The 26741-nt window shown below is 44.8% G+C and overlaps 1 protein-coding gene across 2 annotated transcripts in view; it reads right to left on the reverse strand.

Annotated features, from left to right (window-relative positions):
• The window catches only part of ZDHHC9 (zDHHC palmitoyltransferase 9), a 60220-nt gene extending 42992 nt beyond the window's left edge, over positions 1 to 17228 (reverse strand). For both annotated transcript variants that reach the window (XM_089664247.1, XM_089664246.1), the window contains exons 1-2: positions 16915 to 17228; positions 10948 to 11108 (exon numbers count right to left, since the gene is read on the reverse strand). In XM_089664247.1, coding sequence (XP_089520373.1) covers positions 10948 to 11108; positions 16915 to 17081 — 328 coding nt within the window. In that variant the 5' untranslated portion in view covers positions 17082 to 17228. The remainder of the gene's footprint in view (positions 1 to 10947; positions 11109 to 16914) is intronic.
• Positions 17229 to 26741: the final 9513 nt, after the last annotated feature.

Below are 26741 nucleotides of genomic sequence, written 5' to 3' on the forward strand. Positions count from 1 at the left end.
TGAGCAAGCATAAGACTGACTTAGAGCTGGCCGGTGAGCGAGCATAAGACAGACAGAGAGCTGGCGGGTGAGCGAGCATAAGACAGACAGAGAGCTGGCGGGTGAGCGAGCATAAGACAGAGAGCTGGCAGGTGAGCGAGCATAAGACAGAGAGCTGGCGGGTGAGCGAGCATAAGACAGAGGAGCTGGCGGGTGAGCGAGCATAAGACAGAGAGCTGGCGGGTGAGCGAGCATAAGACAGAGAGCTGGCGGGTGAGCGAGCATAAGACAGAGAGCTGGCGGGTGAGCGAGCATAAGACAGAGAGCTGGCGGGTGAGCGAGCATAAGACAGAGAGCTGGCGGGTGAGCGAGCATAAGACAGAGAGCTGGCGGGTGAGCGAGCATAAGACAGAGAGCTGGCGGGTGAGCGAGCATAAGACAGAGAGCTGGCGGGTGAGCGAGCATAAGACAGAGAGCTGGCGGGTGAGCGAGCATAAGACAGAGAGCTGGCGGGTGAGCGAGCATAAGACTGACTGAGAGCTGGCGGGTGAGCGAGCATAAGACTGACTGAGAGCTGGTGGGTGAGCGAGCATAAGACAGACAGAGAGCTGGCGGGTGAGCGAGCATAAGACTGACTGAGAGCTGGCGGGTGAGCGAGCATAGGATTGACTGAGAGCTGGCCGGTGAGCGAGCATAAGATAGACAGAGAGACAGATAGCAAATGAGGTTTAATGTTGAAAAATGTAAGCTTTTGTACTTGGGGGGGGGGGGGGGGCTAAGAATATGCATGCATCATACATACTAGGGGGGGGTACAACTGGGGGGGGGGTCAATGGTGGAGAAGGATCTGGGAGTTCTGGTAGATCACAAGCTTATTAATGGCAGCAATACCAAGCTGCGGGTTCTAAAGCGAGCAAAATCCTCTCTTGTATTAGGAGAGGTATAGACTCCAGAGAGAGATATCATCCCCCTCCCCCCGGGTACAAATCATTAGTAAAACCTCATCTGGAATATGCAGTTCAGTTTTGGGCACCAATTCACAAAAAGAACATTGGGGAACTGGAGAAAGTACAGAGAAGGGCAACCAAACTGATAAGAGGCATGGAGGAGATCAGCTATGAGGAAAGATTAGAGGAACTGAATGTATTCTCTCTTGAGAAGAGGAGATTAAGGGGGGATATGATCACCATGTATAATACATAGGGGGGGGGGATATGATCTCCATGTATAATACATAAGGGGGGGATATGATCTCCATGTATAATACATAAGGGGGATATGATCTCCATGTATAATACATAGGGGGGGGGGGATATGATCTCCATGTATAATACATAAGGGGGGATATGATCTCCATGTATAATACATAAGGGGGGGATATGATCTCCATGTATAATACATAAGGGGGGGATATGATCTCCATGTATAATACATAAGGGGGGGATATGATCTCCATGTATAATACATAAGGGGGGATATGATCACCATGTATAATACATAAGGGGGATATGATCACCATGTATAATACATAAGGGGGGGATATGATCTCCATGTATAATACATAAGGGGGGGGATATGATCTCCATGTATAATACATAAGGGGGGGGATATGATCTCCATGTATAATACATAAGGGGGGGATATGATCTCCATGTATAATACATAAGGGGGGGATATGATCTCCATGTATAATACATAAGGAGGGATATGATCTCCATGTATAATACATAAGGGGGATATGATCACCATGTATAATACATAAGGGGGGGATATGATCTCCATGTATAATACATAAGAGGGATATGATCACCATGTATAATACATAAGGGGGGAAATGATATCCATGTATAATACATAAGGGGGGATATGATCTCCATGTATAATACATAAGGGGGGATATGATCTCCATGTATAATACATAAGGGGGGATATGATCTCCATGTATAATACATAAGGGGGGATATGATCTCCATGTATAATACATAAGGGGGGGATATGATCTCCATGTATAATACATAAGGAGGGATATGATCTCCATGTATAATACATAAGGGGGAGATATGATCCCCATGTATAATACATAAGGGGGGGTATGATCTCCATGTATAATACATAAGGGGGGATATGATCTCCATGTATAATACATAAGGGGGGTATATGATCTCCATGTATAATACATAAGGGGGGGATATGATCACCATGTATAATACATAAGGGGGGATATGATCTCCATGTATAATACATAAGGGGGTATATGATCTCCATGTATAATACATAAGGGGGGGATATGATCACCATGTATAATACATAAGGGGGGATATGATCTCCATGTATAATACATAAGGGGGGGATATGATCTCCCATGTATAATACATAAGGGGGATATGATCTCCATGTATAATACATAAGGGGGGGATATGATCTCCATGTATAATACATAAGGGGGATATGATCTCCATGTATAATACATAAGAGGGGGGATATGATCTCCATGTATAATACATAAGGGGGGATATGATCTCCATGTATAATACATAAGGGGGGATATGATCTCCATGTATAATACATAAGGGGGATATGATCTCCATGTATAATACATAAGGGGGATATGATCTCCATGTATAATACATAAGGGGGATATGATCTCCATGTATAATACATAAGGGGGGATATGATCACCATGTATAATACATAAGGGGGGGATATGATCTCCATGTATAATACATAAGGGGGGGGGGATATGATCTCCATGTATAATACATAAGGGGGGATATGATCTCCATGTATAATACATAAGGGGGATATGATCTCCATGTATAATACATAAGGGGGATATGATCTCCATGTATAATACATAAGTGGGGATATGATCTCCATGTATAATACATAAGAGGGGATATGATCTCCATGTATAATACATAAGGGGGATATGATCTCCATGTATAATACATAAGGGGGGATATGATCTCCGTGTATAATACATAAGGGGGGATATGATCACCATGTATAATACATAAGGGGGGATATGATCTCCATGTATAATACATAAGGGGGGATATGATCTCCATGTATAATACATAAGGGGGGATATGATCACCATGTATAATACATAAGGGGGGATATGATCTCCATGTATAATACATAAGGGGGATATGATCTCCATGTATAATACATAAGGGGGGATATGATCTCCATGTATAATACATAAGGGGGGATATGATCTCCATGTATAATACATAAGGGGGGATATGATCACCATGTATAATACATAAGGGGGATATGATCTCCATGTATAATACATAAGAGGGGGGATATGATCTCCATGTATAATACATAAGAGGGGGGATATGATCTCCATGTATAATACATAACGGGGGGGATATGATCACCATGTATAATACATAAGGGGGGATATGATCTCCATGTATAATACATAAGGGGGATATGATCTCCATGTATAATACATAAGGGGGGATATGATCACCATGTATAATACATAAGGGGGGATATGATCACCATGTATAATACATAAAGGGGGATATGATCTCCATGTATAATACATAAGGGGGGATATGATCTCCATGTATAATACATAAGGGGGGATATGATCACCATGTATAATACATAAGGGGGGATATGATCTCCATGTATAATACAGAAGGGGGGATATGATCTCCATGTATAATACATAAGGGGGGATATGATCTCCGTGTATAATACATAAGGGGGATATGATCTCCATGTATAATACATAAGGGGGGATATGATCTCCATGTATAATACATAAGGGGGGATATGATCTCCATGTATAATACATAAGGGGGATATGATCTCCATGTATAATACATAAGGGGGGATATGATCTCCATGTATAATACATAAGGGGGGGATATGATCTCCATGTGTAATACATAAGGGGGGATATGATCTCCATGTATAAATACATCAGTGGTTCATATAGTGAACTCGGTGTAGTTATTCCCCCTGAGGTCATCACAGAGGACAAGGGGGCGCTCTTTATGTCTGGAGGAAAAGAAATGTAATCTCTAAACACGGAAAGGTTTCTTCACAGTGAGAGCTGTGAAAATGTGGAATAGACTCCCTCCAGATTTGGTTGTGGCCAGCTCAGTGGATTGCTGTAGGAAAGTCCTGGATTGTTTCTTGGATACACAGAATATAACTGGATATAACATTTATAGGGAAAGTTGATCCAGGGAATATCCGATTGCCTCTCTGGGGACCCGGAAGGATTTTTTTCCCCTGCAGGAGCAAATTGGATCGTGCTTTGCTGGGTTTTTTTTGCCTTCCTATGGATCAACTGTGGGTGTAGGATTATAACTTTTTTTTTTGTTGAACTGGATGAACCTTTGTCTTTTTTCAACCACACTAACTATATGTGACTATATATGTGAGAGAAAGCTGGCGGGCGAGTGAGGAAATGACAGACAAACAGCCAGGTGGGCAAGTGAAAGATAGACAGAGAGCAGCTGAGCTAACAAAATATGGTGGGTGAGCCAGAAAAAGATGGGAGAAAACAAGAGTTTGAAAAAGATGACAAGACAGCTGGTGGGTAAGCAAAAGACAGATAGAGAGCTGAGGGGTGAGCAAACAAAATACAGATGGAGAGAGTTGGTGGATGGGTTAGGAAAAGGCAAAAAGCAGATGGGTTAGTGAGCAAAAGACAGACAAGAGAGCTAGCAGGTGAGCAAGCAAAAGACAGACATAGAGCAGCTGAGGGTGAGTGAAAGATAGACATAGAGCAGCTGAGGGTGAGTGAAAGATAGAGAGCAGCTAGGTGGATGAGTGAAAGATAGACAGAGAGCAGCTAGGTGGGTGAGCGAAACATAGACAGAGAGCAGCTAGGTGGGTGAGTGAAAGATACAAAGAGTAACTAGGTGGGTGAGCGAAACATAGACAGAGAGCAGCTAGGTGGGTGAGTGAGTGAAAGATAGACAGAGAGCAGCTAGGTGGGTGAGTGAAAGATACAGAGAGCAGCTAGGTGGGTGAGTGAAAGATACAGAGAGCAGCTAGGTGGGTGAGTGAAAGATAGACAGAGAGCAGCTAAGGGTGAGTGAAAGATCGACAGAGAGCATCTGGGCAGGCAAAGCATAGCAGGTAAGAAAGCAAAAAAGAGAAAGAAAATAAAAAGGTCGACAAAAATGGGGCAAGAATTATACAGAGCGATGGCTTGAGAATGACAATTTAAAAAAGAAGGCAATGAAGAGAAAAAGAGAGCTGGCGGGTGAGAGTGCAAAAGACAGAGAGCTGGTGGATGAGCGAAAGAGAGAATAAGAGGTTGAAAAAGATGGCAAGAGAGCCAACAGCTGAGCAAGCAAAAGATAGACATAGATCAGCCAAGCTGGTGCGTGAGGAATAGAGAGCAGCTGGGTGGGCAAACTAAAGCAGGTGAGCGAGCAAAAAAAAGATAAAGACAATGAAAGGTTGGAAAAGATGGGGAGAGAGTTGGTGGGTGAGTGAGCAAAAGACGGACAGAGCTGGTGGGTCAGCCAGCAAAAGCTGGCAGGTGAGCAAGTGACAGAAGGCAAGAGAACTGGCGGGTAAATGAGCTAAAGACAGAAAACTGGTGGTTGAGCGAGCGAGAGAATGGGAAAGTTGAAAAAGATGGCGGAGAGCTGGCAGGAGAGCGAACAAAAGAAGGTTAGAGAGCTGGTGGGTGAGAAAGCAAAAGACCGACAGAGCTGGTAGGTCAGAGAGCGAGGAAACAAGAAAGTTGAAAAAAAGATTGCAAGAGAGCTGGTGAGTGAGCAAACAAAAGATTGAAAAAGATGGCAAAAGAGCTGACAGCCAAGCAAACAAAAGATAGAAAGAGCAGCCAAGTGGGCGCATGAAAGACAGAGAGCAGCTGGGTGGGCAAATTATAGCAGGTGAGCGTAAAAAAGATAGAGAAGGTTGGAAAAATGGGAAGAGTTGGCTAATGAGGAAAAAAAAAAAGAGCGAACTGGTGGGTCACAAAGCCAAAGATGGCACAAGAGCTAGCAAGTGAGCAAGCAAAAGAAGACGAGAAAGCTGGCAGATTAACAAGCAAAAGACAGAGAACTGGTGAGTGAGGGAGAGATAGAGAAGCCGAAAAAGATGCCATGACAGATGGTGGGAAAGCAAGCAAAAAAAAGTGATAGAGCGGACCAGGGGCGGACTGACCATTTGGAAACTCGGGCACTGCCCGAGGGCCCGGGGTCAGTAGGGGGCCCCATGAGATGCCCCTGGTACCCATTTCATAGGCTTTTTTGAGTTTGGGCAAGGACACAGGGGCCCCATGATCCCCTATTTCCCAGAGGCCCCATGAGTTGCCAGTCCGCCCCTGGAGCGGACAGAAGAGTGAGCAAAAAGACAGAGAGCGAAAGAATGAAAGGTTGAAAAAGATAGCAAGAGAACGAACGTTAGGTGAACAGGGGTGTCAAACTGGCGACCCTCCAGCTGTTGCGAAACTACAAGTCCAATCATGCCTCTGCCTTTAGGAGTCATGCTTGTGACTACAAGTCCCATGAGGCAATGCAAGATTGACAGTTTGGCAACAGCTGGAGGGATGCCAGTTTGACACCCCTGTGTTAGAGAGAAAGTGAAAATAGAATTAGAATCTGTGCTGGTCAACATCGAACATACAAGCTGCCAGCGATATATTCTGACACTGTGAATATAAAAACATATGTATGGAGGTGCAGCGCTAAAAAAACCAAAAATAAATAGATAAATAACGTGAATGGTGAGCAAATCAACACTAAAAAGTGGTCAACTCAGTCCCAGTGCCAAACAATCAATCAAATCCTGTGTCTCCATTGATAGAGAATACGAAGTGTATCCAATGGCACCACGTGTCACCCCACTCAGTGCTCGCAGGAGGCCTACTGGAGAGTATTGACTGTCATGTTATAGAACGGTCAATTAAGGCACAGATGTGTTCAAACAGCTGCCACTACAAAACGTTGGAAAAAATGTTGACGAAACGCGTCGGGTGGAGCTAGGGCGTACGTCACCAGGCATGCGCGCATACCCGCGGCCATCTTTGAAGTGGTAGACGCGGTCTTTTACACTCATACAACGCTGCACTGGTTTGTGATGTAGGTGTATTACTGTGTCTCAATAAATATTTGTTTAAAGGATTTTACACTGTGGGCGCTTCTCTTGTTCCATGTACCGGCTTTCAATGTGCATAACAACGATCTTTCCATCTGGAGTGCGGAAATGCTGTTTAACCGCTTAAGGACTGCCCTATATCAGATATACTGTTACAGGGTGGCACCTGTCCGCAGAAGCACATATAAACACGTGATTTTGCATTTCCGGGTAGGGGGCACGTGCCCTAACCAAGGCGCCATTCGCGGCCACAGATGTCAATCACCGGGTCCTGGCCGGTAATTACCCGCTGGCGCCCGGTGACTACCGAGCATCTCCATTTACAAACAAACAATCTTCCTCCATGTCAGCTCGGGCACATTGCTCCAGCCATTCAGATCAGTGTGATTACAGTGAAGCACCCCCGCCCGCTAGTTAAACACTCCCAGCACACAGTTAACCCTTTGATCGGCCCTCGCATTAACCCCTTCCTGCCCAGTGCCATTAGTTCAGTGTCAGTGCTTTTATTTTTTTAGAACTGATCACTGTATTGGTGTCACTGGAGTGTCAGTGACACAAAGTTAGTCGCCCCCCCTCCCAGTGTCAGAATGTCCGCCGCATTCCCGCTAAAAGTCGCTGATCGCCGCCATTACTAGTAGTAAAAAAAAAAATTCCTATGATCTATACCGCCATTTGTAAGCGCTATAAATTTCACGTAAACCAATTAATTTACACGTATTGGGATTTTTTTTTTTTTTTTTTAGAAAAGTCATGTCACAGAATACATTTTGGTCTAAATTTATGCCGAAATTTGATTTTTTTTATTTTTTTACTGCACATGTTTAATAGCAAAAAGTCCAAATTATTGTTTTTTTTTTTCTCAAAATTTTCGATCTTTTTTTGTTTGTAGCGGAAAAAATAAAAAACGCACAGGAGATAAAATCTCATCAAAAGAAAGCTCAATTCGTGGGAAGAAAAGGACACAAATTAAATTTGGATGCAGCGTTGCATGACTGCGCAATTGTCAGTTAAAGTAACGCAGCGCCATAACGCAAAAATTGGCCTGGTCAGGAAGGAGCGGAAATCCTCTGGAGGGCGAGGGGTTAATACAAGGTTGGAGACTAAGAAGGAGTTTTGGAGTGGCAGCTGTTTGATGACATCTGTGCCCTAATCCAGTACAGCGTTGTATGAGGGTAAAAGACCGCGTGTACCACTTCAAAGATGGCCGCGGGTGTTCGCGCATGCGTGGTGACGTACGACCTAGCTCCACCCAGCGCGTTTCGTCAATAAGGCACATTTGTGCCTTAATTGACCGTTTTATAACATGACGGTCAATACTCTCCAGTGAGCCTCCTGTGAGCACTGAGTGGGGTGACACGTGGTGCATTCGGATACACTTGATAATCTTTATCATTGGAGACTCAGGATTTGATCGATGGACATTATTTATATAGTGTCTGCTTGGCACCGGGACTGATTTGATCACTTTTTAGTGTTTATTTGTTCACCATTCACATTATTTATCAATTTATTTTTGGTTATTTTAGCGCTGCACCTCCTATACATATATGTTAGAGAGAAAAGATTATAAAAGATGGCGAGAAAGCTGACAGCTGAGTAAGCAAAAGATAGACATAGAGCAGCTAAGTGGGCGAGTGAATGATAGAGAGCAGTTGGGTGGGCAAATTATAGCAGGTAAGCGAGCAAAAAAGAGAGAGAATGAAAGGTTGGAAAAGATGGTGAGAGAGCTGGCAGGTGAGTGAGAAAAAGACAGAAGGAGAGCTGGAGGGTGGGCACAATAATGAAAGGTTAAAAAAAGATAGCAAGAGCGCCAACGTGAGAGAGAACAGACTGAAAAAGATGGCGAGAGAGCTGACAGCTAAGCAAGCTAGACATGGAGCAGCCAGGTGGGCAAGTGAAAGACAAAGCGCATCTAGGTAGGCAAAACATAGCAGGTGACTTAGTAAAAATGATGAAGAGAATGAAAGGCTAAAAAAGATGGGGAGAGAGCCGACGGGTGAGCGAGTAAAAGACGGCGACAAACGTGGCAGGTGTGAGCAAAAGAAGGCAAGAAACCTGGAGGGTGATTAAGCAGAAGAATGAGTTAGCGGATCAGTGATGAGAACAAGCAGTTAAAAAAAAAAAAAAAAAAAAGAAGACTGCATGAGAGCTGGCAGGTGAGCAAGCAAAAGAAGGCGAGAGAGCTGGGAGGTGAGCGAGCAAAAGAAGGCAAGAGAGCTGGAAGGTGAGCAAGCAAAAGATGGCGAGAGAGCTGGGAGGTGAGCAAGCAAAAGAAGGAGAGAGAGCTGGGAGGTGAGCAAGCAAAAGATGGCAAGAGAGCTGGGAGGTGAGCAAGCAAAAGATGGCGAGAGAGCTGGGAGGTGAGCGAGCTAAAGATGGCGAGAGAGCTTGGAGGTGAGCGAGTAAAAGAAGGCGAGAGAGCTGGGAGGTGAGCGAGCTAAAGATGGCGAGAGAGCTTGGAGGTGAGCGAGCAAAAGAAGGCGAGAGAGCTGGGAGGTGAGCGAGCAAAAGAAGGCGAGAGAGCTGGAAGGAGAGCGAGCAAAAGATGGCGAGAAAGCTGGGAGAGCGAGCAAAAGATGGCGAGAGAGCTGGGAGGTGAGCGAGCAAAAAATGGCGAGAGAGCTGGGAGGTGAGCGAGCAAAAGATGGCAAGAGAGCTGGGAGGTGAGCGAGCAAAAGATGGCAAGAGAGCTGGGAGGTGAGCGAGCAAAAGATGGCAAGAGAGCTGGGAGGTGAGCGAGCAAAAGATGGCGTGAGAGCTGGGAGGTGAGAGAGCAAAAGATGGCGAGAGCTGGGAGGTGAGAGAGCAAAAGATGGTGAGAGATGGGAAGTGAGCAAGCAAAAGATGGCGAAGGAGCTGGGAGGACTGACTAGGAGTAGGGAAAGAGAGAAAGAATGTAAAAGATAGAGAGAGCATGCGATCACGAGGAAGAGAGAATACAGCTCATCACAGATAACAATTACTCATCCAGAATGGTAATAATTGCCTTAAAACACACTTAACAAGGATTCATTGTTTCTGGCCCAAGTGGTAATTTCCGGAGGGACAATCCATGTAAATTATAGACTTCTCCTTGTTTCCTTGTCGTGGAAATAAAGAAACATCTACAGTATATAGAGATACGTTTCTTTCTGGTACAACGCGTCCCACGCCTCCCCCTGCTAAATTTAGAAGGTCATTTAAACATCACATTCCAGATCTGCGGGGAACTTTCGGGGACAGACTTCGGGCCATTGACTGAAAAGAAACAAGTTCAATCCACTCATTTCCATCCATTCAACAAACTTTTGGAAAAAACACAATAAAATATAACAAAAATTACAACGTACAAAAAAACAAAACTGCTCCTTGACCTGGGAGGACTTAAGGGAGCCAATATGAAGCAGATAATAAGACTAGCTGTATTTAAAATAAATGGAACTGTTAAATTAATGTACATTAAAGGTGGGTTTTTCTAATCCAATTGATTTTATCCACGTATACTCCCCCCTCAGATGTCCCCAAACCCCCCCACCTTCTACTTACCAATCTCCATTTCAATGAAGGTTGTTTTTTCTAATCCAATTGATTTTACCCAGGTATACTCCCCCCCACCCCCTCAGATGTCCCCAACCCCCCCCCCCCCAACTTCTACTTACCAATCTCCATGTCAATGAAGGTTGTTTTTTCAAATCCAATTGATTTTACCCAGGTATACTCCCCCCCCACCCCCAGATGTCCCCAAACCCCCCCCCCCCCACCACCACCTTCTACTTACCAATATCCATTTCAATGAAGGTTGTTTTTTATAATCCAATTGATTTTACCCAGGCATACTCCCCACCCCCCAGATGTCCCCAACCCCCCTCCCCCCCACCATCACCACCTTCTACTTACCAATCTCCATTTCAATGAAGGCCGCCTCATCCGGCAATGCCCGGGGTATCACCCCCGGGTCACTAAAACTTGTCCGTAGCAGAGTGGCCATAGAAAAAAGGAAAAGCACCACTGCAAACACTGGGATTGCCGGGGAAAGCTGCACCGCGAGATAGCGACACCTGTGTGAGGAATACAAAGCGTCTATGAACAGCTTCTCCATCAATTCATCTCTGCAGCCAGATTAATAGGAGCACAGGTCTGCATCACATTGTCAAGAGTTATTAACGTCACACTTCTGTGCTGAAGACATTGGAAAGGTAACAGCTCATGGCTCTTTGGGGTATATTTATTACAAAATTTGAGTTACGCATCCCACCAAACTTATGTACATTGGATTTCTGTGCGAATGATGGCAAAATCGAAATGTTTTTAGTCCATTTTCTGCCTAGGTCAAACATTATACTCCACCTTGTGTATTTTGAAACAAGACATCCCCAACAAATGCACTGGGCATTGACCAAGTTGTCTGGGCTGCAATTTTTCCACGTAAAACAGGTCTCTAATTGGGAACTCATTTATATCCATTCAATTACCTTTTCTACAGTTTAGACTCCATTAGACAACAACACGGGGTGCTCAGGGCATCAAACTTCACAACATCCCCTACACCTTCCTGGTCTCCAGTTGTGTTGCCCTAGGTGACTGTCCATCACCTTGACATACAGCATAGATGCCAAATGATTTGCGGATGCTGTGTCCTGGGCCCTGTCCCGGGGGGCACAGCATCAACCTTATTTGGAATAGTAAGACAGCTCCTGGAGGCAGCTTTGGCCCGGGAGGAAGCTTTGGCCTGGGAGGCCTCGGGAGGCAGCTTTTTTGGCCCGGGAGGCCTCCGGAGACGGCTTTGGCCCGGGAGGCCTCCGGAGACGGCTTTGGCCCGGGAGGCCTCCGGAGACGGCTTTGGCCCGGGAGGCCTCCGGAGACGGCTTTGGCCCGGGAGGCCTCCGGAGACGGCTTTGGCGGACAAAGGCATTTGAGTTTTTTTTCTGACTTTTTTCTTGGCGATCAGCACTGCGTACAAAGATGGCAGAGGAGATGGGCACAAGCCACCCATCATCAGGTACACTTTCCTGCACTGAATGCAGATACAACATGTTGTGAAAAACAAGATCCTAACATGATAAAGAAGTTATGTGTCATTTACAAAAACTGGTCCTTCTGCTTTGAAATGAGGTTACAACATATCTAAAATCAGACTTCACAAGGTACAAATTGCTACCATACCACAATGGCAAAGTCATCTCTCTTCACCTGGGTGTAGCCGACAGTTTTAAACATTGGGTGCCACTCATCTGCAGAGAGGTCGCCTGGTGGAGTGGTGTACGGGATGGAGTTATCGGCATTCACACTGACACATCACAAATGGAACTCTTCATATTGTCCATATTGTCCTAATTTGGCCATCATAAACCAGGGGTTCCTAGAGCTGTGGCTGACCTCCCATCTAATGGTGCTATGACCAACACAACTTGGAAAAGCCAGCAGCATGATAGCAATGATCTTTTCAACTGACTGAAAGGGTAGTATTCTTCCCACCAACGTAAAGAGCATTCGTGCCAAAGACCACCAATACAAGGACATTCTTCCCACTGACAAGCATTGCAAGGGACATTCTTCCCACTGACCACCAATTTATTGAGCACTCTTTCCCCCCTGACCAGCTAATGCAAGAAGGGCATTCTTTCCATTGACCACCAATATAAGGAGATTTCTTCCTGCTGATCACCTTTGGGAGGTGGGCATTCTTTCCATTGACCACCACTGTAAGGAGCATTCTTCCCACTGACCGCCAATGTAATGGGCATTCTTCCCACTGACCGCCAATGTAAGGGGCATGCATCCCACTGACCGCCAATGTAAGGGGCATGCATCCCAATGACCACCAGTTTAAGGATTATTCCTCCCATTGACCACCAATTTAAGAAGCATTCCTCCCACTGACTACTAATTTATTGAGCATTCTTCCCTCTGACCGCCAATTTGAGCAGCATTCTTCCCTCTGACCGCCAATTTGAGGAGCATTCTTCCCTCTGACCGCCAATTTGAGGAGCATTCTTCCCTCTGACCGCCAATTTGAGGAGCATTCTTCCCTCTGACCGCCAATTTGAGGAGCATTCTTCCCTCTGACCGCCAATTTGAGGAGCATTTTTCCCTCTGACCGCTAATTTGAGCAGCATTCTTCCGTCTGACCGCCAATTTGAGGAGCATTCTTCCGTCTGGCCGCCAATTTGAGGAGCATTCTTCCGTCTGGCCGCCAATTTGAGGAGCATTCTTCCGTCTGGCCGCCAATTTGAGGTGCATTCTTCCGTCTGACCGCCAATTTGAGGAGCATTCTTCCGTCTGACCGCCAATTTGAGGAGCATTCTTCCGTCTGACCGCCAATTTGAGGAGCATTCTTCCCTCTGACCGCCAATTTGAGGAGCATTCTTCCGTCTGACCGCCAATTTGAGGAGCATTCTTCCGTCTGACCACCAATTTGAGGAGCATTCTTCCGTCTGACCACCAATTTGAGGAGCATTCTTCCCTCTGACCGCCAATTTGAGGAGCATTCTTCCGTCTGACCGCCAATTGCGCCTACCCCTTAAAGTGTGATCTCCTTTATCATGGCTACTCTGGCTTTCTCCTTTCTACTGATTTATTTATTTCAGGTACTTATATAGCGCCGTCAATTTACGCAGCACTTTACATATATATTGTACATTCACATCAGTCCCTAACCCTCAAGGGGTGTACAATCCAAGGTCCCTAACTCACATTCATACACATAGTAGGGCCAATTTAGACAGGAGCCAATTCGCCTACCAGCATGTCTTTGGAGTGTGGGAGGAAACTGGAGTACCTGGAGGAAACCCGCACAGGCACAGGGAGAACATGCAAACTCCAAGTAGGAGGTGCCGTGGTTGGGATTTGAACCAACGACCCCAGTACCGCCAGGTGGAAGTGCTAACCACTTAGCCACTGTGTCGCCCGAATTCAATCCACCTGCATCCTCTGTAATCCCGTGATATACGCACAAAATTTTCTCAAAAAACAAAGTATAAAGTGCTCCCTGCATGGGTTACAGTATTTTTTTATTAAAAATTAAAATATACCCAACTTATGGTGTGCACTTTTACTGGTGCACATCAGTCTCCAGGCATGTATTTTGGATAACCAACAAAATGGCCACCTGTACACCTCCATGTTAGCGGCATGATGTCGACGGCTCCTCCCAATGCGGTGCATCATCGAATCACATGACTTCATCAGGGGATCCCTCTGCCCACCACTTGTCCAAGCCGTGGCGGTGCCTACCATAGTGATTTCCATGTTCCATGGAAGTCCCACAGGTGTGCCACATGCATACATACAGTGATACAAGCTGGGACCATGTAACAATGTATAAACTGCCATACCTGAAATTCAGATTTAAGGGCTCGTTCACACTAATTTTGCGCTCTAAAGAGTATTCTGTGTTCTGATCGCTCTTCAGAGAGCACTTGACAGGTGGTGAAGATGAGTATTTCCTCCCTACTATGTACTTTAAATTCTTGAAGCAGGCATTAGCGCACTAAATTTGCATGCATTGTACATGGTTGCGCAGTGCTCGCAGAGCAGCCACATTTGGTTGAATGGGTTGCAATCAATGGACGGTAGCGTGTGGCATGTGTACATCACCAGCCACTGCCTCAGCAGCTGAAGGGGGTAGCTTTTGGGGGCAGTAAAAGCATGGCTCAAATAGGGTGCGTTACCTCTCCACAACCATTTGTGTAAATGAGCCCTAAGGTGACTCCAAAGTTGTGCGATTTAGAGTGCATCTTTACACTCTCTGGCACTCAAGTCACAAGAAAGTCGCATCAAAAGTAGTGCACTATTGCTTTTTCTAAGTCGCATAGATTGGAACGGGTGCCACTGAAGTCAATGGGCTGTGGCTTGTCATGTGACTTTACACAACAAGTAGCACTAGTTGAAATAGAGCCTTAACCACTTCCCGTCCGGCCGTTGTATATAAACGGCCGGATGGGAGTAGTGCAGGAGCGGGTGGCCGTTTATAAACGGCCTCCCCGCCCTCTGCTTGTGCGTGCTCCCTGGGACCGCGCAGCACCGCGATCCGGTGCCCGCTGTGTCCTCCGGACACAGTGGAACACCGATCGTCGTACGGGACCTCTGTGCGAGGTCCCAATCATGTGATCACTGATTGGCCAATCAGTGATAACATGCAGAGTAGTAAGCAAGATGTCACAACAGCCTTGTACCATGTGACAAGCTGTGACCAATCACAGCTCACACAGTATTTCTCAATGGCTGCAAGAATGCAGCCAGAGAGGAGAAATTATTGCTTTTACAGCCTTTATGGGTGTAAAAGCAATCAATGTAAAAAAATTAAAAAATAAATCTTCATCACCCCTCACAAGTAGTACAGTGTCACCATGGTGACATTGTACTGCTAGGGTGACAGTATGTAAAAAAAAAAAACATAAATAATCATATTAAAAAATAAAACAAAAATATTTTTTTGTTTTTAAATAATTTTTGGTTATAAATTAATTTGGGTTATTTTTTTTTTTTTTACTGAAAAGATAACTGAATAAATTTTGGCCAAGATTTATAATGAAAGATTATTTGCCAAATGTTATAAGAAAAACACTTTTTTTCAAAATGTTTGGACTTTTTCATTTATATTGCAAAAAAAATAAAAATCCCAGTGGTGAAAAAAATAGCACCAAAATAAAGCTTTATCTGTCTCAAAAAAAAGTCAAAAAAATTCATATGGGTACAGTGTTGCATGACAGCGCAATTGTCATTCAAAGTGTGATAGCACTGAAAGCTGAAAATTGGCTTAGACAGGAAGGGGGTGAAAGTGTCCGGACTGGAAGGGGGGAAAGTGTCCGGACTGGAAGGGAGGGGGGAAAGTGTCCGGACTGGAAGGGGGTGAAAGTGTCTGGACTGGAAGGGGGTGAAAGTGTCCGGACTGGAAGGGGGTGAAAGTGTCCGGACTGGAAGGGGGTGAAAGTGTCCGGACTGGAAGGGGGGAAAGTGTCCAGACTGGAAGTGGTTAAAAGACTAAAAGGGATCAAAAGAGAATTTAAATGTTCGAGTTTAGGCTTTGGACACAAAAAGTCGCATGAAAATTCACAGCCCACTGATTTCAATGTGACTTAAAGCGGACCTCCACCCAAAAGTGGAAGTTCTCCTTTAAGGACTGCTCCCCCGCTCCCCATTAAGGATTGGCACCTTTAGGGGGCAGGGGGGGAGTGGGTACCCGAATTTGACAGGTACCCGCTCCCACTTCCAGTCTGTACGGGTTACAGTATTTTTATTCCAAATTAAAATATACTCAACTTATGGTGCGCACTTTTGCTGGTGCACATCAGTATCCAGGCATGTATTATGGATAACCAACAAAATGGCCACCTGCACACTTCCAGGTTAGCGGCGTGACGTCAATGGCTCCTCCCAACGCGTTGCGTGTCCTCCCTCCCTATAGTCTTTTTGGACACGTGACAGGTCCCTGAAGACTACAGGGCCATTCATGAAGCGCAGCGCTACTCGCGCATGCGCAGTGGGTACCCGGCTGTGAAGCCGCAAGCTGTGCTCACACTGAAGATGCCGACCTCTAGGAATACAGGACGACCGGTGAAACGGGCTGCGGGGGACACACCGCAGGACCGAGGGACAGGTAAGTGGCTGTTTTTTTTAAGAGTCAGCAGGTACAGTTTTCGTAGCTGCTGACTTTTATTTTTTGACCGGTGAGTGGAACTCCGCTTTAAAGTCGCAGCATCTTTGAAAAGGTTCCAGCACTACTTTGATGTGACTTTATTTTGACTTGAGTGCCAAAGAGTGTAAATTCGCACCAGTGGGAACGTAGCATTACATTCAACAGAAAACCACATGAACATTCTAAGTCAGGTCAAAAAAAAATTAAAGAAAAGAAACCCCACTTACTCGAAAGCAAAGAAGAGCGAGCACGTTCCCAGGATGAGAATGAGCGTCAGGTAGAAGATTCCCTTCTGTCTGGCCATCATGACGCGCCCGTCGCAGCAGAAGGTGTTCTTGCCCGGTAATTTCTCCCATTTTCGAGTCACTTTCTTCCTCACCATCATAACCGACATGGTTCCTCTGTAGCGCTTTGGCGCTGTTTGGCAGTCTCTTCCGTGTTTCCCTAGGGTAATGCTATCCTAAGCTCTTCCGCTTTGACCTGGCTGAGCACGGCAACATATTAGATGCAAAGGATGACCTGCGAACGACAAGAAATGGAGATCGTTATATTACCCGTGCTCAGAAAAACACAGAGATCTGTAGGTATGTTAACATTTCCTTAGAAAATGAAACGTCTTCCTGTCTACGTGTATCAGAAGAGCTTCCCACGGTTCGAAGTGTAACTACTGTACAAGCTCCATGTTTATGTGAACATGGTCACCTGGTGGACCATTCCGTAGATTTCCATGTCTATATAAATAATTGCTTGATATCTCACAATACAATAACAAAATAATTTTTCAGGAAAGCCAACATTGGATTACGCACAGATCTGGAAGAAGTACACAAAGCACACAGAGATTCCAGACGTTTACACAATATTCACCTATCCGGAACTTCTGCTTTAACCATTGCTTAGCACATTGGAGGAAGGAGGTCCTGATTTCTCCATACAGATCTTTATATCACTAGGAGGGGTCACCATCAGTGGGAAGGAGGTCCTGACTCCTCCATACAGATCTTTATATCACTAGAGGGGTCACCATCAGAGGGAATGAGGTCCTGATTCCTCTATATAGATCTTTATATCACTAGAGGGGTCACCATCAGAGGGAAGAAGGTCCTGATTCCTCTATATAGATCTTTATATCACTAGAGGGGTCACCAGCAGGAGGAAGGAGGTCCTGATTCCTCTATATAGATCTTTATATCACTAGAGGGGTCACCAGCAGGAGGAAGGAGGTCCTGATTCCTCTATATAGATCTTTATATCACTAGAGGGGTCACCAGCAGGAGGAAGGAAGTCCTGATTCCTCTATACAGATCTTGCATCACTAGAGGGGTCACCAGCAGGAGGAAGGAGGTCCTGATTCCTCTATACAGATCTTTCTATCACTAGATGGATCTTCAGCTGGAGGAGGTCCTGATTCCTCTATACAGATCTTTAGATCACTACTGAGGTCACCAGCAGGAGGAAGGAGGTCCTGATTCCTCTATACAGATCTTTCTATCACTAGAGGGACCACCAGCAGAAGGAAGGAGGTCCTGATTCCTCTATATAGATCTTGTATCACTAGAGGGGTCACCAGCAGGAGGAAGGAGGTCCTGATTCCTCTATATATATATATATATATATATATATATATATATATATATATATATATATATATTTCTTTAGTTAGATCTCATTTAGTCCAATGTGTCCAGTTCTGGAGACCTTACAAAACTATTAATAAGATAAGAATAAGTCTGGACAACAAAAATGGTAAAAGATCTGAGGGATAAAACATATCAGGAGAGACTGCAGAAACCGAATATGTCCAATATGTCCAGTCTGGAGGAAAGAAGGGAAATGGGGGACATAACCAAAACCTCTAAAAAGTATGAAGAGTGTGAATAAGGTTCAGGAGAGCAGTATTTTGTTTAAAATCTGACGCTAAGATCAAGAACACAGGAACATGACCTCAAACTATCAGGAGGAAAAAGTTCTAAACTAACCTTAGAAAGTATTTTTTTTTTCCCCAAAAAGTAGTTGATGCCTGGAACAGACTTCCAGCATAGTTTACGAACCATTCAACAGAGGGGTCATCAGGAGGAGAAAAGAGGTCCTGATCCCTTCCAGCATAGGTTGCGAACCATTCACTAGAGGGGTCACCAGCAGGAGAAAGGAGGTCCTGATCCCTTCTAGCATAGGTTGCGAACCATTCACTAGAGGGGTCACCAGCAGGAGAAAGGAGGTCCTGATCCCTTCCAGCATAGGTTGAGAACCATTCACTAGAGGGGTCACCAGCAGGAGAAAGGAGGTCCTGATCCCTTCTAGCATAGGTTGCGAACCATTCACTAGAGGGGTCACCAGCAGGAGAAAGGAGGTCCTGATCCCTCTGTATAGGGAATATATGTGAATAAGGTTCAGGAGAGCAGTATTTTTTTTAAATATGAAGCTAAGATCAAGAACACAGGAACATGACCTCAAACTAGCAGGAGAAAAAGTTCTAAACTAACCTTAGAAACGATTTTTTTTTTTTTCACCCAAAGAGTAGTTGATGCCTGGAACAGACTTCCAGCATAGGTTGAGAACCATTCACTAGAGGGGTCACCAGCAGGAGAAAGGAGCTCCTGATCCCTTCCAGCATAGGTTATGAAGCATTCACTAGAGGGGTCACCAGCAGGAGAAAGGAGCTCCTGATCCCTTCCAGCATAGGTTGAGAACCATTCACTAGAGGGGTCACAAGCAGGAGAAAGGAGGTCCTGATCCTTTCCAGCATAGGTTGAGAACCATTCACTAGAAGGGTCACCAGCAGAAAGGAGGTCCTGATCCCTTCCAGCATAGGTTGAGAACCATTCACTAGAGGGGTCACCAGCAGGAGAAAGGAGGTCCTGATCCCTTCCAGCATAGGTTGCGAACCATTCACTAGAGGGGTCACCAGCAGGAGAAAGGAGGTCCTGATCCCTTCCAGCATAGGTTGCGAACCATTCACTAGAGGGGTCACCAGCAGGAGAAAGGAGGTCCTGATCCCTTCCAGCATAGGTTGGGAACCATTCAACATAGGGGTCACCAACAGAAGAAAGGAGGTCCTGATCCCTTCCAGCATAGGTTACAAACCATTGAACAGTAAGTGGACTCAGACATGCTTGGGACAAACCTAGAGCTACACTCTATGAAAAAAATAAAACAACATTACATTAAAATTAAAAAAAAAATAAAAATGGGGCAGACTTGATGCATCACTTGGTCTTTTTCTGCCGTCATTCTTTTATGTTTCTCCTCTGTACACCAACATCGTAACCGCAAGTTTCCATCACAGCTCCTCTCCATACCTGCTAACAGCTAGCGATCAGCGTGAGCCGTGTCAGACTCTGCAAGCTCCAACCAGGCGACTCCATACACGCCAAGCAGTTTATTGGCTCATGCCGAGACATGAAATCTTCCTCGCAGCTTCACAGCAATAATCAAATTCCCCGACTGGCTATTAACGATTTCTACTTACACTCAAAATAGAGCTGAAACCTCCCTATTCATCCATTCCGACAACTAATATACGTTTACGGCAGGCGTCGTGCTGCTGAGTCAAAGCAAAATTTTCTCCATGCTAACAGAAGCTTTATTAATTAATAAGAGGAAACAGTCTGGAGCAAAAAAAAAAAGGTCTCCGCAGCATGGTAGGGGTCTCGGACACAGCAGATGGGCCCTTGATTCTTCATAGCAGCTTATTACATGCCCATGTAAGCAAAACAAAACTACCTTTTTGTAAAGTCATTTATTAAATCCATAAACTGCCATTTTCAGCAGAAGCGCACAGCTCGGAGAATCTACAGCTCAATATGGATCTTAGGTCATCTGTGGAGTCAGGGCTCATGTACACTGCAGCTGCTAAACTCACGTTTAGGAGCTGATCAGCGTTTTTTTCAGCAGCCCCTGAACTCTCCCTAATGTTTTCCTATGTGTCCATGTACACATATTTGTTTACAGTCGTTTACGGCCAGTTGAGTTTACAGTCGTTTTTTTTTAAACACAACAAACTTGCGTTCAGATGTCAATTTTATCAGCATTTCAAATGCAAAACACTTGTAGACGCAGCAAATCGCGTTTATAAGCGTTTGCAATTTTTTTTAACGGACTGTTCCAGTTCCCAATGCTGTCCAGAGCCTTTTTTCATTATGGAAAATGCATGCAAAGCGTTTTCAAGGTACTCAGATGGACAAAACACTGAAAACAGGATGTTCCTACCAAGCTTGTCACACATTGTAATGACCAATTCACACCTCAGACCTCTCCCACCCTTTGAAACAAAAGATATATTAATGCCCATTCACACCTCAAATTCCTCATGAAGACCCCCTGCCAAGTGGCCTTAATGACTCCCTCCACCATGTCTGGTGGAGGGAGTTGTTAAGGCCACCTGGCAGGGGGTCTTCATGATGAATTTGAGGTGTGAAGACCTTTCCCACCCTTGGAAACAAAAGAAATGTTAATGAGCAACTCTCACCCCTAATTATCTCCCCCCTGCCAGGTGACCTTAACTACTTGCCGCCCAGCCATTGTACATATATACGGCGGCAGGGCGGCACTCGCAGGCAAAACCACGTTATAAAATGTGTGTTTTGTAAACAAATAGGGGGCGCGCGCGAGGCGCGCCGCCGCCCTATCTGTCCCGCGGATCACCGCCGCAGATGTCAGTCGCCGGGTCACAGCCGCTCCTTAGCGGCTATGTCCCGGCGATCGCTGGCAAACAGTGACAGAGAATACAGCTGCAGTAGCTGTGCTGTCTGTCACTTCCCTGTCAGCTCGAGGATGAGCTGATCGAGAAAGAACAGTTTCTCTTTCTCGATCAGCCTTGTCCCGCCCAGTACACACTCCCCGCCCCCTAGTAAAACACTCCCCTCACTCCTATAACCCTTCACTGCTAAATAAAGTTAACCCCTTCCTCCCCATTGCCATTAGTACAGTGTCAGTGTTTTTTTTTTTGCACTGATCACTGTATTAGTGTTTTTGGGGATGTCAGTGACCCCAGGTCAGTACCCCCCAATGTCAGAATGTCCGCCGCAGTCTCGCAGTCCCGCCATAAGTCGCTGGTCGCTGCCATAATTCACTGATCGCCGCCATTATTAGTATTAAAAAAAAAACTTAAAAATTCCAGTATCTTTCCCGCCATTTGTAAACGCTATAACTTTCACGTAAACCAATTAATTTACACGTATTGGGTTTTTTTTTTTTTTTTAGCAAAGACACGTCGCAGAATGCATTTTGGCAGAAATTTATGACTAAATTTGATTTTTACATTTTTTTTTACTGGACATGTTTTATAGCAAAAAGTCCAAAATATTGTTTTTTTTTCCTCAAAAAATTGTCAGCCTTTTTTTTTATAGCGCACAAAATAAAAACCGCACAGGCGATCAAATACCACCGAAAGAAAGCTCAATTTGTGGGAAAAAAAAAAGGATGTAAATTTCATTTATGTACCGTATTGCATGACCGCGCAATTGTCCGTTAAACTAGCGCAGCGCTGTATAGCAGAAAAATGGCGTAAATTGCAGTATCTATACCATAGTTTGTAGACGCTATAACTTCACACAAAGCAATCAATATACACTTATTGGGATTTTTTTTACCAAAAACATGGAGCAGAATACATTTTGGCCTAAATTTATAACCAACTGAGTTTACTATATATTTTTTATAGCTGAAAGTAAAAAATATTGTTTTTCTTCAAAATCTTTGGCCTTTTTTTGTTTATAGCGTGAAAAATAAAAAGCGCACAAGTGATCAAATTACACCGAAAGAAAGCTCTATTTGTGTGAAAAAAAGGACGTAAATTTCGTTTGGGTGCAGCATTGCATGACCGCGCAATTATCAGTTGAATTTGTGCAGTGCCGAGTGGCAAAAAGAGGCGTGGTCATTAAGGGGGGTAAATCCTCAGGAGGGCGAGTGGTTAATGACTCCCTCCACCAGACACCTTTCCCACCCTTGGAAACAAAAGATATATTAATGCCCATTCACACCTCAAATTCCTCATGAAGACCCCCTGCCAAGTGGCCTTAATGACTCCCTCCACCATGTCTGGTGGAGGGAGTTGTTAAGGCCACCTGGCAGGGGGTCTTCATGATGAATTTGAGGTGTGAAGACCTTTCCCACCCTTGGAAACAAAAGAAATGTTAATGAGCAACTCTCACCCCTAATTATCTCAACACATACTGCTGTCTCTGCTTCTACTCTCTGTATTTCTCTGAAACAGTCTGAAATAGTTAAGAATTTACCACTTTTCAGTGCATTCTGGGCATTTGGGAAGTTCTCCTGTGTTCATCTTTAAAAAACTCTTCTAAAACGCAAACGCGCATAAATGCGTTATGCGAACGCGGCTAAAGAAGACTTTTTTTAACCTACGTTTTTTCTGCAGTTTCCATCGTTCAGAAATGTCCTGTGTACATGGGGCCTTACAGTGATAAAGCTTGCCTGAATAGTAAGTGCATGTATGTAAACTCAAAATCTATTTCTCAACACATTTGGCATCATCCCCAACTGCAAAGTTTTTCACTAGGTGATCCTGCCAATAACAGCCCATCTGGTTGAGGCTGACAATGCTAAGCCACTACCTTGCATTTGGCAACAGCATTGTAAGTTTGCTAGGTGAGCTCCATCAGTTTGTCATTGGGCTGGCTGTTGGGTCTATCAGATAGTCCAATGGCCAAGATCAAGGGCACCACTCATCAACTAAAAGCCATGAAACTATGTTGTGCAAGCCATCCATTCTATTGTTGTCAGGACATCCCCCACTTGCCATTTTTTTTTTCTGTGAACATAAATTTAAATTGCGTTTGTTCGATAAGAACTCAGTTTCTGTTTCCAAGCTGCAGCAATAATTCTCTTAGCAGCAATGAGATAGTACATTAAAAAAATACGGGAGTAATAAGGCCAGTGTCCTGGAGCAAGAAGGGAGTAGAGCAGGATGGGAGTAGAGCAGGATGGGAGTAGAGCAAGATGGGAGCAGAGCAAGATGGGAGCAGAGCAAGATGGGAGCAGAGCAAGATGGGAGCAGAGCAGGATGGGAGCAGAGCAAGATGGGAGCAGAGCAGGATGGGAGCAGAGCAGGATGGGAGCAGAGCAGGATGGGAGCAGAGCAGGATGGGAGCAGAGCAGGATGGGAGCAGAGCAGGATGGGAGCAGAGCAAGATGGGAGCAGAGCAGGATGGGAGCAGAGCAGGATGGGAGCAGAGCAGGATGGGAGCAGAGCAGGATGGGAGCAGAGCAGGATGGGAGCAGAGCAGGATGGGAGCAGAGCAGGATGGGAGCAGAGCAGGATGGGAGCAGAGCAAGACGGGAGCAGAGCAAGACGGGAGTAGAGCAAGATTGGAGTAGTGCAAGATGGGAGTAGAGCAAGACGGGAGTAGAGCAAGACGGGAGTAGAGCAAGACGGGAGTAGAGCAAGATTGGAGTAGTGCAAGATGGGAGTAGACCCTGGCTGGGTCTAGTCTGGTGGTCATTTGGGTGACCAGTGATCTTATTTTAAACACAGCCTTCAGAGGTTGCTTTAAAAAAGATCTGGATTCTTTCTTGGATTCACAAAATATAACTGGATACTAACATTTATAGGTAAAGTTGATCCAGGGAATATCCAACTGTCTCGGGGGATCAGGAAGGATTTTCTTTCCCTGCAGGAGTAAATTGGATCGTGCTTTGCTGGTTTTTTTTGTCTTCCTCTGGATCAACTGTGGGTGTAGCATTATAACTTTTTTTTTTTTTGATGGTTGAACTGGATGGACTTTTACCTTTTTCCAACCATACTATGTAGAATAGGGTGCGCTTTTGGCTGCATTCCCTCCAACATAATGAGGAAGAGTCTAGTTAGATCTTTTCTTTGTGGAATATTATACCAGCAATGAAGTAGTTTTATGGATAACTCCCAATTTGTTAGTTAGACATTGTGAGGTCCACAAGGGCCAAAGTGCAACCTGCTGCCATTGGGATTTCCAGGTATGTGTGGCCTAGATCTCATTCTCAGAAGTGTATAGTATTCATTTTACCCAATTGTAGAGGAGAAATGTGCCCTGTTAATTTTGCCATTGAAGTAGGGAAGAAGAAAATCGTTTGGTTTACAAACTCTACCCAGTGGCACATCAATATTTATGAAAAAGAAAAAAAAAAGTCTTTACTGGGGATATATTCTTAGAGCAGATCTTTAAATGTTTTTTAATAGGTCCCAAATGTATAGCTGCCCAATGGTGTGGAGACTATAATATCAAACTATGAAGGGCTAGGTCAGAAGTAAAGGTTCCACAGAGGTCAATGGAATGGATGCAGCCGTGGCCATAGGAGGATAATTGGAGACATTCAGCAAGGATTTCCAGGTCTAAATCATTGAAGTGTAGGCATTCTGAGGCTGGTAGCCCAATAAAATGCTGGGCTACCAGCCAATAAGTCTTCGGTAATAAACCAAGCAAGTTCTGCTGAATTTGTATCCATCGCCGATCCACAGCGGGGACCACAAATACTGAAGTTGCTCACATACAATGGCTCTGTAACATTGAGCTACCTTGGGAGCTCTCATTCCAACTTTGACAACAGACCGGTCAAGAGTAGTAGGGCTTTTTTCCTCGATATAAATGGTTGAACATTGAGTGTAGCCTATGATGATATGATTTTGAGAATGACTACAGAGCATGTCCGGAACAAATACAGAATGGATAAACATTTTTACAATTGGCCTAAGAGACTGGAATTTATATATATTGTTTGAATACATATTGGTTACATGTCGTGTATGTACAGTTGTGTTCAAAATAATAGCAGTCAGCCATCACTAACCGGATCAATCACTGTTTTTGGTAGAAATGATATTTCTACATGGCAAATAATTTCCTAGCAGGTGTAGTAGAGTAATAGAAATCCAACAGACCCAACAGTCATGACATGCATGCTGCTGATTCTGTGTCATTGAATCACTCATTGAAAGGGGCGTGTTCACAATAATAGCAGTGTGGAGTTCTATTAGTGAGGTCATTCATTCTTCCAGGTGGCAATTATTGCCCTTATTTAAGGAAGGAAGGCAGCAAATGTTGGACATGCTGGTTACAGTGCATTTCTCTCTGAAATTCTGAGGAAAATGGGTCGTTCCAGACATTGTTCAGAAGAACAGCGTACCTTGATTAAAAAGTTGATTGGAGAGGGGAAAACATATAAAGAAGTGCAGAAAATGATCGGCTGCTCAGCTAAAATGATCGCAAATGCTTTAAAATGGCAACCAAAACCTGAAAGACGTGGAAGAAAGCGAAAAACTACCATTGGAATGGATAGAATAGCCAAAATGGCGCGGATTCAGCCAACAATCAGCTCCAGGAAGATGGAAGAAGGTGTGACGTTACCTGTGAGGACTGTTACAATTAGAAGACGCCGATGTGAAGCCAAGCTATCTGCAAGAAGTCCCCGCAAAGTCCCACTGTTGGGAAAATGACGTGTGCTGAAGAGGTTACAATCTGCCAAAGAGCACATTGACCGGCCTAAAGAGAAATGGCGCAACATTTTGTGGGCTGATGAAAGTAAGATTGTTCTTTTTGGGTCTAGTGACCGGAGACAGTTTGTCAGACGACCCCCAAACACTGAATTCAGCCACAGTACACTGTGAAGACAGTGAAGCATGGCGGTGCAAGCATCATGATATGTTTCTCATACTACGGTGTTGGGCCTTTTTATCGCATACCAGGGATCATGGATCAGTTTGAATACATCAGAATACTTGAAGAGGTCATGCTGCCTTATGCTGAAGAGGAAATGCCCTTGAAATGGGTGTTCCAACGAGACAACGACCCCAAACGCACCAGTAAACGTGCAACATCTTGGTTCCAGACCAACAAGATGGATGTTATGGAGTGGCCAGCCCAATCCCCGGATCTTCATCCAATAGAAAACTTGTGGGGTGACATCAAAAATGCCGTTTCTGAGGCAAAACCAAGAAATAGAGAAGAACTGTGGAATGTGGTCCAATCATCCTGGGCTGGAATACCTGATCACAGGGGCCAGAAGTTGGGGGACTCCATGCAACACAGATGTACAGCAGTTCTCAGAAACAGTGCGACTACAA

Source organism: Staurois parvus, unplaced genomic scaffold (genome assembly GCF_062004578.1).
Source record: "Staurois parvus isolate SC_StPar_1 unplaced genomic scaffold, SC_StPar_1.0 ptg001867l, whole genome shotgun sequence".
NCBI classification, from domain to species: Eukaryota; Metazoa; Chordata; class Amphibia; order Anura; family Ranidae; genus Staurois; species Staurois parvus.